Source organism: Daldinia decipiens, assembly GCF_022478715.1.
Source record: "Daldinia decipiens strain CBS 113046 unplaced genomic scaffold F4813scaffold_4, whole genome shotgun sequence".
NCBI lineage: Eukaryota > Fungi > Ascomycota > Sordariomycetes > Xylariales > Hypoxylaceae > Daldinia > Daldinia decipiens.
Window position 1 is genome coordinate 404599 of NW_026054547.1, and position 12328 is coordinate 416926.

The following is a 12328-nucleotide window of genomic DNA, read 5'->3' on the forward strand; positions in this document are numbered from 1 at the left end:
TTTGCATATTATGTTGAATCGGAGATTATTCTTTCTTGTCGCCACCTCGTTCCTTTCTGATAATCAACAAGGAAGAGGCCTAGAACAACCAAACACAGACCACCCATGAATGTGAACGTCCAACCAATGCCTAGAGCATCAATCAGGTTCTGGAGGAATGACACCGTAATAGCAGCCAGGGTACAGCGCACTATATTACTGGAAGCCTGTGCAGCCGCTGGGGTTCTATGATTCTTGTCTACCAGCAGGGTATTATAGATCTTGAAGTCGCTTAGTTTAGTCTGAGGAGGAGTGTATATACAGAGGGAAGAACTCACACTAAAATCGAGCTGCATACATAAACCAGCGATGAATTGAAGGATAAGAGGAATTGAAATATGCTGCTTTAGGTTAGTTTAAGCAACTAGATATGAGGGAGCGCGAGCTCACTCGATGATAATGTAATGTCCAACCAAACACTATGATTGAGACAGTTGTGATGATCAGGGGTACCCATATGACACTAAGGCGCGCCTTTTCAATTGGGAAATTATCCAAGTCATCTCCGACAGCTTTGTCCGTTGATAGGTCGCGTTTTGTTCTAGCTCTTCGGTATGCTCTGTCGAGCAGAGGTCCCGAGAAGAAAGTAGATACCATTCCGCCTACACCGAAAGGAAGATATATAATACCAGCTTGCCACTGGTTGAGATTGTAAATGTCTATGAATAGAACGGAGAGCGACGCATTAATACAAGTATACACGACATACAGTAAACCGCAGCCGAAAATAATTATAGCATTATCCCTGCGAGTAAGTATCAATAGAGACTTTAAGGGGTTAGGAACCCGCCATTTATGCTCCGTGCTCTGGTCAATATCCGTCCAGTGGCGCATCAGTGTCGAGATCGGTAGTCTTAGGTGCTTAGGTGGTCTGATTGACCCATTTCCAACAATACTTCGGGAGGTTTCAGGGAGGAATAGAGTTATGGTGATCAAACATAGTCCCGCGGCGATGGAGAGGAACCAGAAGATCCAAGTCCAACCAGCAGCGTAGCTCAGTGCTCCTCCCAATATGGGCCCAAGACTTGGTGCAATTGTTATGCTTGTAGGCGTACTGTTATCAGTAAAGAGAACATAGAATGGGATTCTGAGGCCTTAGGTACACACGCGAAAGATACCGCACTCACGAAGGAACCCCTTTCGGCGGGAGACGCGACGTCAGTGATTACACCGTAAGCAACCGAAAACGTTCCTAAAAACGATCGGCATTAGCACTGATGACTCCAAGATTAGATAGGCCATGTCCATGCCAGAGATTGCCAAAGCCTGCAAGACACGTAGACCGAGCAGTGCATTATACGACTTCGATAAGGCAATAGCAATGTTTGCTACTACGTAGAGACTCAGCGTAATCATGTACACGGGCCTCCGACCAAGAACATCTGCAGCATCTCCAACGAGCGTCGGCGCTATCGTTGCTACCGCCATGTACGAAGTGATAGTTAAGTTGATCTTGTCAACCGAGACGGATAGGTCCTCAGATAGGAGGTGCACAGCCGGGAAGTATATGAAGCTGCTTAAAGTCGAGAACCAGGCGGCATAGGAGACCATCGAGACGATACACCATTTCTTGGCTATGGTGAACACGGAGTACCTATCCATGGTTTCTGTGGCTTTTGGCGCATCCATAATATCTCTCGTTACTGGATTTCGTTAAAGTGTTACTTAAGACGAAGTCTATTCAAGCAGCAACAGACTCTCGCTATTGGTTATTTGCAAACCCAGTTAATATTTATATACAACCCCGCATGATCACCATTGGCCAATATGCGGCGAATTCGCCTCATGCATGATAGGTCTTATCTATCGTGAGCCACGTAGCCCTGCCTCAGGAGTTTAAGTGTCATTGGACCAACCAGCAGCTTCACACATTATGTAGATGTAGATGATTCCGACTATAGTTGCAGAGTAAACATTAATATTGCCATAGAATAGCAAGCCACAATTCTCAAATCAGGGGGCGATCCTAGAGCTTTTGGGAGTTTGGATAATTTAAAACATCGGCAGCTAATACCTAATAAATTAGCAGAGACCTCCATATTTTTCGTCTAGACAAGGACTGAAATATCAAAAGAATTTATAGCTACCTAGGTACCTATACTTTCGAAAGCGACATGAACAACTTAATAAATCTAGCATGATACGTTGACGTTCAGCGAAAGCAAGTACATGTAAACTGAAGCTGTTTGCTTGAACACGAGTACCCAGTTGATACTTTCCTATTGGTTTCGAACTTGTTATTGTAAACACCCTATATAAACCTCTAAGGCCTATTGTGTTATGCCATAGCACACCGACATGACAGAAATATTCCATTAGTTCTCAATAGCGTAATCCAGTTCAAGAAATAACCTGTAGTCCCATCTTAATAGCTTAAAGAAACACAATGACTGAAGCTGAAGGGACCTGTAATGCACGATCTTGTTAACACTAGCGACTTTCAAGTATTGATACACTGCTTCTTACGATAAAATATATTCATGCTAGGCAGGCGCCTTCAAAGATTTTTGAACGGAAGGAGTGATTCAATATCGTAGAGGTAGCAACTGCCACCGGTGCGTATTGGATACCTTAGTCGTAGCAACGGACAGCTGTATATACCTGCGGAACAGTGCCCAAGGAACAGTTAGTTCGTTGGGAACTGCCGGCGGTAACTATGGCGGTAACTATTGGCGGTGAGCGAGGCCTTTCCCGTCGCTATTAAAAACATCGCTTGTTTTCGCCCAAGATAATTTTTCTTTCTTCCTTTCTCTCTTCAACTTACAACTAAATTAACAACATAACTAAACCACACCACCAACCGTGTCTCACTGAGCAGCACAACATAATCCTATAACCATACCTAAACTATATAATACTTAACTATTCCAACCCTATCTCATCATCAGCCATGGTGGAGAGCAAGTACTCTTCAAGGTAAGTTTTAGGTCTCTTCTAATTCGAGTTGCAATATCTATACCTTGGTTTAAAAGATCGGAAATCTAACTGCTGCTCTTTAGTACGATATGCGCTGCCTTCTAAGGCCAATAATTATTCTACTATATTCTACTCCTTCCACGATATGAGTGGCATCATGAACCTCATATTCCTTTTTTCGCAAGGAATCTTCCCGACTCAACTCCCAAGACCAACTTCTACTCCCTCATCTACTCTTATACCCTACTCTACTCCTACTTTAACCTAACCTCATCGGACCCTACCATCACTCCTACTCCTATTATATTCCTTCCACGATATGAGTGGCACCATGAACCTCATATTCCTTTTTTCGCAAGGAATCTTCCCAACTCAACTCCCAAGACCAACTTCTATCCCCTTTCTCTTCACCCCCATCACCTCTATATCCCCTACTTTAACCTAACTTCATCAGATGCTACTATCACACCCACTCCTACTTTAACCTGACTTCTTCATCACGACTACTTCTACACACCCGGACAATAACAATGGCGACTATCTATCTCGTCCATGTCCCAGTTTCGACCGACAACAACATTCTCTTCAAGCGGATGTTCTACACAACAGTCTTCTGCCTCTCTACCTTGGCATGGGTGGACTACCGCCGATGGGCACCGTACCCTCTCATTCCAGAGCGTCGCCAAATCGTGGATGAGATCGTTGAGATGGCGCCAACATCTCCTGATTCCCTCGAACTGGTTTGGATGTTATTTGCCTACATGTGGTGTCACTGCAGTAAGTACTATTTTACTTGAACGTTGTTTATCATCTACCTACCTACCCTTGCCACACAACTTACACTGCACTATTCCCACTGGCACTACCTCATTCATACCCTATCCCCTCCCTCATCCACCCCGCCTTCATACCGCGAGCAACACTTAAGACTGTTGCCTGAAATGAATGAGATATTTTCAAACGAGCATATCATATGAATGAACAGCAACCACCTACCCTCGATAAGCCAGCCAAGCACTAACTCCATCTACCACAGAATTCATCAGCCTCCCCCCTTTATGAAAACCCACACTTTCCGCGGCATTCCCACTCCTCGCGAGCACGCCCCGAAGCGACTTCCGGCGATAGTGGCAGAGTACTCAACGGAAATTACTATGCTAGCGCTCATACTCCAGCTCCAAGTCTACTTACGGCGTGTTCTTTGCCGTCGCGAGGGAGACGTAGCCGACACCCAGGCAAATGCTGGGTGCGGCGGCGGCGGCGGCGGTGGTTGCGAATATCATGCTACTGCCTCTGTTCGCGTTTGTCCTGGTAGCCGGGTTTCTACTATAAGCGAGGGGCTTCTTACGAGACCGATTTGGTCAGTTCTATGGCTCGTAACTTATAGCCTAATGTCTACTATGAATCGGATTTTGAAGAGCCACAGAGAGCTCCTTCGATGATAATCTAACTTAAGGACGAGTTCAACACATCGATTTTCGATGTTGGCTTGCGCACATAATTGTGCACCAGCATACATTGGGGGTTTCTCTTTAAAGATGGGAGTTTGATGGATAATGAAGACATCTATAATAGCCCTGCACGGAAGAAGGGCACAGGGGGGTCTGGCAAGAGATACAAAACGTCGGGATTCATGTGATGAAGGATTGCATTCTAAACTACTACTATTATCATGTACCTAACCTAGGTACCTACCTAATGTATGTAAAGGGGTCACATCACATGAAGTAGCTTCTATTGCCAGCCTCTCGGTCGGTGAATTAAGATAATACAATGAAGTACGTCGAGTATTTAAGACTACCTAACTGTAACAATAACGTTACATTCCCCGTGAAACTAATATGTCCCCGCGTCCAACCAGACGTCGCAGGCTTACCCTGACTATTCGGGCAGGTGTTTATCTTAACCGTCCCTCGGTGCGCGCGGATCGACAAATATAGATCGGTACCGCCGATCTTGCATTAGCAGGCTGCTCATATATATGTAAACACCTGAACCCCTGGATCAGATGAGCTTGGCCAAGAAGCTTAAATGAGCCTCTTGTTCTTGTTCCTCTTTTTCTCCCTAACCCTATTCATTCTTTACTCGTAGGAAGAATACAGGTAGCGCGATGAAGTTCTCTAGTTTCGCAAGTATCATCGCCGCGAGCGTTCTCGGCACCCCCGTCGCTGCCGCTCCTACAGCGGCTTCAGCAGGGTCTGCAGGGTGTGGGAAATCACATGTACTCCCCGGCGTAACGAAATACAATAGTCTTACTAGCAGCGGTCGTGGGCGAAATTACTTCATCCACACGCCGGGGAACTATAGCGAGACGACGCCGTATCCGGTCGTGGTCGGCTTCCACGGCTCAAGCAGTATTGGGTTGTTCTTCGAGGTGGACACCGGCTTGAGTTCCGACAAGTTCAGCGCCAATGTATGAAGTTTCTACATCCTCCCGTTCTTGTAGAATATGGTTACTTACAGAAGAACTGCTTAGAAAATTATGGTCTATCCGAATGGTGTCGGCGTAAGTCACTAACATGCCATCCCCAAATGAACTGCCGTATCTAACACTACCCTAGGGCGCCTGGGCTGGCGCAAACTACTCTGAGGCCTCGGTCGCAGAGGACTTGCAATTTGTCTCGGATCTGCTAGACGATGTACGGGGGTCATACTGCGTAGATGACAGTCGGATCTACGCTACAGGGTAAAGTCTCCTTTCGCATCTAACGATCCTGTATTTCTTAACGCGGGCATTAACAAAAATCAGCATGTCCATCGGTGGCGGCTTCGTCAACACCATCGCATGTAATGACGTAGGAGACCAGTTCGCAGCCTTCGCGCCGGCTTCGGGATCGTACTACACAGACAACGACGCGGCGCACGAGGACTGCGAGCCGGCGCGGAGCCCACTGCCTCTGCTCGAGGTCCACGGAGGTGCTGACGGTAGCGTGCACTACGACGGCGGAGACGGCGAGGGCGGCGAGGAGCCGAGTATTTCAGACTGGCTAGGATGGTGGGCACAGCGAAACGGGTGCGACGACAGCGCGAAGCAGGTCGAGGATAGTTTTGATGGCGACGTACACTATACTACCTGGAATTGCGGTAGCGAGGAGGGCGCGCTGCAGCATTGGAAAGTCGATGATATGGGTACGTTTAACCTAGTTTCTTCTCCCTCTTTTGCATATAGTTACCTATGTGACATCTGTACACGGGAGTTATTCGCTTACATTCTGATACTCCTGCAGGGCACTGCTGGGCATCGACCGAGATCAACTTCTCGCAGGTGGCGGCGGGACAGGGACCGACGCATATACAGGCCTCGCAGATAATCATGGAGTTCTTCGATAAGTTTACCAAGCCGTGAAGAGAGTAGATTAGGTATGCTCGTGTAGTAGTTTCGGGGGGTAGAGTAATATTCGTACCTATATATATAGGGTTGTTGGCTGTATACTATTAGCTGTAAATATCGTTTTCGTGTACATAACAAATGGTTTCTCAAATGTTGAGCACCTACCTTTATTTACGAGTTCGGGTATATCAAATCAACGAAGAAACACAGCCCTTCCATTCCCACTACCCCTAACCGGCACAGTCATACCGGCAACGTCCACGCTCTCCGGCTCGTCTTCGCGAGGTTTCATATCAGGCCAATCCCTCCATATCTCGGCTTCTTCTGCCTCTCTGTAGCGTCCACGCGCCATCTGCACCACGCGGATTGCCTGCGCTAAGCTGCCCACTTCAAAGACCACAAACCGCGGCTGGAGTACCTTTGCAACATTCAGGATCCTAGCGTAAAACATATCTTCGGGTAGGACAGTCCCATATGACGAAATTCCTGCTGGCAGCTCAGGGACCAAAGCGAGACGGGGTTCGTGGTCGCGCACCGAGCGTTCCGTGTCGCGGTCGAAACCCTCTTGCGATATATACGGCGGGTTGGAGACGAGTATATCTACGGTGCCTCTCTCCAACGCTGATTGTTTAAATCGGCGATTATCAATAAGATCCGCTTGCTTGAGGATCGGCGCGAGCCAGTCCGTAGAGAAGATATTCGCCCCCTTGAACGAGACGGCGTTGGCATTTTGTTGTCTAAGCAAGCCGCGCTCTATATTATACGCCAGGTTCTCCTTCGCCAGCGAGACGGCCCTAGGCTCAATATCAAGCCCCTGGACATGCATATTTGGAAACTTCCGGCTTAAGAGAGAGCATAGTAGTAGCGCAATGCAACCAGATCCGGTACACAGATCGAGGATCCTCAGATTCGCAATTATATCATTCTCCTTCTTAGTTTTATTCGCTCTCCAGGTCTTACGCACAATATCCGCGAGATGCGTAGTCCAAGCCTCCGTCTCGGGGCGCGGGATCAACACCCCGGGACGGCACTTGATCTCGAGCTGGCCGAAGGGCTGGGTCCCCAGGATATACTGCAGCGGATACCCGCGGCCCCTGAGGCGGCACAGACGGTTTAGCAGCGCATTTTTGCTCTTCTCGTCGTTGCCATTTGCCTCTGAGATGCCCTGAAATTGTGGCGCGAGGGTGGAAGACCACACGTGCTCGCGGATCCAGCGCAGCTCGTTGCGCGCCGAGTCCATGTTTTTACAAGTGGGGAGTAGAGCGGTGAGGAGCGCCTTGTTGGTGTGTAAGCGCTGGATAGCTGGGGGTGAGAGGCATGGCATTTGTATTATAGGGGAGAAAGTATAAAATATGCGTCAGGCTTGGCCGTGGTGTGGTGTGGTATAGAGGTAGGTACCTGTTAACCTAGTGGTTAGGTTAGGTTGTTTGACGGTTTCTCTGCCTGTAGAAATTAACTGTACGGTCCCGCTTTTAATAGAATCAAGCACGTCTATTGGTTAACGATTAATATGTATTGTATGTACGTATACGCCGGCATTAGTGCTCCTTATTCTAGTACTCCTTATTCTTAATAGGGGTTCCATTATTAATCCCTCCTCCCCTTCCAATCCCCCCACACAAACCCCAACCCCAACCGCCGACGCCTATCCCTACACATCGCGATCCAAAACGTCGCCACCACCAACATCTCCATAGCCCCCACCGCCAGGACCACCCTCCCCGCCTCGCCTCGCCCCCCAAACAACATCAGCAGCACAATCGCCGGCGTCCAAGCCGCCGCGTTCAGGTACGCGAGGCTGAACAGCAGGACCATGAAACGGCCCGCCTGGTACACCTGGAGCCGCGCGGGGCCGGGCGAGAACGCGCCGTAGCGGTCGGGAATGCGGAATGTCTGCGATTGGATCCGGTAGCACTCGACGGCGACGGCGAGGCGCACCGGGTTGAGTTGGTTGTGGATGACGTCGGCTTGGAAGAGCGCTAGGGAGAGCGTGTTGGTGATTTTGAGCGCGGGTTGTCGAGGCATTGTGGCGATGGTGACGGTGTATGTTTAGGTAGATGTCACTTCGAAATTTGCGGTACTATTAGAGTATTAGACTAACTCTATATTCTTTTGTCTTGGTGTATGGAATGTAGCGCTCAAGTCGTATCTAGGTAACCTAGACTTTTAATGAAATATAGAAGGAATTTTGGTTAGGGGAAAGAAAATGCCGATATGTATAACAGCGAGCCTTTTATAGTCATACTATGTGCGCACGCACGGTTTCTGAACACTGCTATAAAATAGGTTGATGAAGTATAGTATAGATTAAGCATAGCGAAATCATGATGTGAAAGTGTATCGTAGTGGCCGCCTACCTGGAAAATAATGGAAAGCAGCTCATCTACGGCGCATTGCCTATACGAAGCCTTAAAGTTCCTAACCTAGACCTTAGCTATGACCTTGGTTATCATGTAGAGGTCCATTGGTCGGAAGTGTTCCATATGTTACTCCTTTCTGTTATATACATTTATCTATCTTAGTTATACATGCCTAGCCAAGCATTGAGCTGGGTATCTAATCAAACATGTACTCATTTACCACTTTTGTCTACACCTTTTTCTTTGGAATCACATAATTGACGACCGCGCCGCCTCGGACGGGGAACACCTTGCTCGCCTTCCTGATGTCGAAATCGCCAACCAGTTTAGCCTGCGCCTCCGGCGACTTGAGAATCTCCTCTGTAACCCAGTCGCGGAATTCATTACCACCATCTGCAATCTCTGCTGGTTTCGTTGGTATATCCACCACACACCGTACCCTACCGTTTACCTGGACGGCGCAAGAAACGTGGCTTCGTCCTAGAAGCTGTATTGATCCGTCTTGGGCGGGCCAGATACGCTCGCCCTTGGCGAATATGCTTCGGCTATTGGGCGCAAGGATGCTCCAGCACTCCTCAGCAAATGCGGGCGTGATAGGCGCCATCATCTGTATAAGCCGTCGTGTAGCTTCGCGCTTGATCATATCTGAAGCTATCTGATTTTCGACTAGTATATTTGTGAGGCCCATCAGGCTTGATACTGTGGTATTTAAGGGATAGACTTTCTCTAGCGCGTTGGTAACGGACGCGATAGTGTTCTGCGTCGTACGCCACACTTCCACATCAGCAGCCCATTGCGCTGATTCCTTTTCGTTCATCTTTTGTATTTCATCCATAGAGCGGCTGAAATAAGCTTTCCCATTGAAGTCAGTGCTGGGCATTGGCTCAAACTCTCTTGACTCTCGAACATCTTGGACAAAGTCATATACTCGACGCAACCAGCGCGTGACACCAGAAATCTTATCTTCGTCCCAGTTCAAAACCTCTCCGACGGGTGCTTGGAAGAGGATGTGAGCTCTTGTAGCATCAGACCCATATTTGGAAATAAACGAAGTTGGGTCTACGCCGTTATGTTTAGACTTAGACATCTTCTCGAAGGATACTGTTGCGGTCTTTCCTGATGCCACTACTTTAGGCTGAGAAGGATTTGACAAGTCTACTTCGTCCGGCTTTAAGAAGCGTCCGCTGTCAGGGTCCGTGTACGTCTTGCCATGTACCATGCCTTGGGTAATGAGTCGTTTAAAAGGTTCCCCTGAGAAGCCTAGTGGCGAACTAAAATGCTCATCTTCTTTACTATTGACACCCATTTCGGGATACAAAATGCTCGTAACCGCCTTATACACAAATCTAGCGTAGAGGAGGTGGAGAATTGCATGTTCGACTCCGCCAATGTAGATATCTACAGGAAGGTGGCTTTTTGCCGCGGCTTCAGACACTGGGACCTCTGAATTTTTGGGGTCTGCAAACCTCATGTAGTACCAGCTAGAATCCACAAACGTGTCCATCGTGTCGGTATCTCGCTTGGCTGGGCCGTGACACTTTGGGCACGAGGTGTTAACCCAATCGGCGGCGGACTCCAGAGGGTTGCCGGGACGACCACTTTCCCAGTGATGATCAACTTTGGGAAGGGTGACTGGAAGTTGATCTTCGGGGACAGGCTGCGGGCCGCATGTGTCGCAGTGGATGAAAGGGATTGGAGTCCCCCAATATCTCTGCCTGCTAATCAGCCAGTCCCTAATTTTCCATTTCGTGTTACTTTCTGCGAGGTTGGATGCAGCCTTGATCTGAGAGACGATATCCTTCGCTGCAGCGCCAGAGGGCGTTGCGCAGTATGAACCAGTAACAGGGGTCAAGAATCCTGCCTCTAAGTAAGGCCCGTCCTTGAGTGTAGAGATAGATCCATCTATGTCGGGCGAGACAGCATATTTAAGGGGCTCTTCAGGGCGATGCCTTCTCCAAAATGCAAAATCTCTTGCGTCGTGGGCTGGGACTCCCATAATTGCTCCGGTTTCATAATCTCCTCTGACGTAAGAAGCAACATATACTGGAAGAGGTTTGAGATTTTCTTTTGGAACGTCTTTGAGGGAGGAAAGAGGGCTTATTCCATTTAGGTGTGGTATCTGGTAACCTTCTGTGGTATCAGGGGGAAGATCCTTTACGCGCTCTATAAACTCTCGAAGTTCTGGATCATCTTGTGCTAGCCTTTGTACGACAGGTGAATGTGGGGAGAGAGCAAGAAACTGGGCTGCGAATATAGTTTCCGGTCTTGTTGTGTATATCTTTACCTTGTGAGACTCGGTTCTTCCGTCCTCGGTATTGGCGAGGAACTCGTAGTAAGCACCCTCTGTGCGTCCTAGCCAATTTTTCTGCATAGTCAAGACTCTGTCGGGCCAAGCATCATCCTCGCCAAGCTTCTTGAGGTCCCGCAGCAACGATTCCTTGAATTGGGTGATATGGAAAAACCATTGCTCAAGTTCGCGCTGCTCGATCTTTGCGCCTGATCTCCATGACCGACCGTCCGAGTCGACCTGTTCGTTGGCTAACACAGTCTTATCGACAGGATCCCAGTTTACAGTCGCTTTCCGCTGGCTCACAAAGCCGTGCTTATGAAGAAGAAGGAATATTTTCTGTGTGTGCTTGTAGAATTCCGGGTCACATGTTGCAAATTCCTACGTGGTTATTAATATTCGGCGCGCTGATATTATCATGATATATCTGAACGAACCCGTGACCAATCGAAGCTCGCATTCATCAACTCGAGCTGCTCTTTCATGCGAGCAATGTTGTCCCTCGTCCAGACACTGGGGTCAATGCCGCGTTCAATTGCTGCATTTTCAGCAGGTAACCCGAAGGCATCCCAGCCCATTGGAAGAAGAACATCACGGCCTTGTAACATATAGAATCGTGCTACTACATCGGCTATGGTGTAAACACGAAGATGGCCGAGATGTAAGTTGCCGGAGGGATACGGGAACATGGAAAGTATGTACATATGGTTGTTGGTGAACTGGGAATTATCACGCTTTAAAGCAGTAGCACCGCCTGTTTCACTACGAAACCGGCCGCCCTCTTCCAGGCGCTCGCCGTGCTTCGAAGCTTGGCGCCATTTCCTGTCTAAAGCAGGCAAGTCGAGCTGTGCTGTAGCATACGTCCGACGAAGAATGCATGTTCGAGAACTTGAAGACCATACGGTTTTAAGCTTCAAGTACGGTCTCGACTGACCTGCAATATTTCTTACAACGGAATACATCGGGTAGCTCGCATGGCCGCTGTCCTGCAAGAACGAGCCTGTGGCCGAATGTAATAATATAATGAATTTTGTGAGCTTGACGAATAGCTTCAAGCTTTCCAATGTTATTCAAACCGATCCGAGGTTGTTATCTTATCAACGCGCCTCGTAATTAGCAACCTTTCCTTTGTTATGTACATAGTTGTGCATGTATATGCATATTATCCACCTTGTAAGACCAATGCATTTTATAGAACTATCCGATTATTCGAAATCTTTACGTTAAAATAAAACAGAGACACCACGAATTGTAAAGAGCTTAATAGGCTATAGATAAAAATGAGCTTGGCTTTAATCCCGTTGGCAAATCTAGGCCAGTTCTGTTCAACATATACTGGTCACTTGAGACATCTAGCGAAGTTATCATAGCTCAATCACCTAGGTTAGGAACAAT

The 12328-nt window shown here is 48.0% G+C and overlaps 5 protein-coding genes across 5 annotated transcripts; 1 reads left to right on the forward strand and 4 right to left on the reverse strand.

Moving 5' to 3' along the window:
- Nucleotides 1-8: 8 nt before the first annotated feature.
- Nucleotides 9-1668, reverse strand: F4813DRAFT_378849 (chloramphenicol resistance protein; the record flags this gene model as incomplete). Its single annotated transcript, XM_049245383.1, has 5 exons — nucleotides 9-281; nucleotides 318-380; nucleotides 430-1093; nucleotides 1147-1231; nucleotides 1290-1668. 5 exons carry the CDS (start codon nucleotides 1666-1668, stop codon nucleotides 9-11), a joined length of 1464 nt encoding a protein of 487 aa, XP_049103200.1.
- A 3030-nt stretch (nucleotides 1669-4698) lies between these two features.
- F4813DRAFT_221867 (carbohydrate esterase family 1 protein) lies at nucleotides 4699-6390 on the forward strand. The gene is made up of 5 exons (XM_049239815.1): nucleotides 4699-5368; nucleotides 5432-5461; nucleotides 5517-5641; nucleotides 5705-6084; nucleotides 6183-6390. The coding sequence occupies exons 1-5, from the start codon at nucleotides 5066-5068 to the stop codon at nucleotides 6299-6301; spliced, it is 957 nt and encodes a 318-aa protein (XP_049103201.1). The 5' UTR covers nucleotides 4699-5065; the 3' UTR covers nucleotides 6302-6390.
- On the reverse strand, nucleotides 6360-7716 carry F4813DRAFT_346882 (S-adenosyl-L-methionine-dependent methyltransferase). The gene is made up of 2 exons (XM_049241892.1): nucleotides 6452-7716; nucleotides 6360-6380 (listed from the first exon to the last, which is right to left on the reverse strand). The coding sequence occupies exon 1, from the start codon at nucleotides 7608-7610 to the stop codon at nucleotides 6480-6482; it is 1131 nt and encodes a 376-aa protein (XP_049103202.1). The 5' UTR covers nucleotides 7611-7716; the 3' UTR covers nucleotides 6360-6380; nucleotides 6452-6479.
- Nucleotides 7717-7864: 148 nt separating this feature from the next.
- On the reverse strand, nucleotides 7865-8616 carry F4813DRAFT_346883 (uncharacterized protein). The gene has a single exon (XM_049241893.1). The coding sequence runs from the start codon at nucleotides 8309-8311 to the stop codon at nucleotides 7874-7876; it is 438 nt and encodes a 145-aa protein (XP_049103203.1). The 5' UTR covers nucleotides 8312-8616; the 3' UTR covers nucleotides 7865-7873.
- A 2-nt stretch (nucleotides 8617-8618) lies between these two features.
- Nucleotides 8619-11995, reverse strand: F4813DRAFT_346885 (leucyl-tRNA synthetase). Its single transcript, XM_049241894.1, has 2 exons — nucleotides 11371-11995; nucleotides 8619-11314 (listed from the first exon to the last, which is right to left on the reverse strand). The coding sequence occupies exons 1-2, from the start codon at nucleotides 11893-11895 to the stop codon at nucleotides 8876-8878; spliced, it is 2964 nt and encodes a 987-aa protein (XP_049103204.1). The 5' UTR covers nucleotides 11896-11995; the 3' UTR covers nucleotides 8619-8875.
- Nucleotides 11996-12328: the final 333 nt, after the last annotated feature.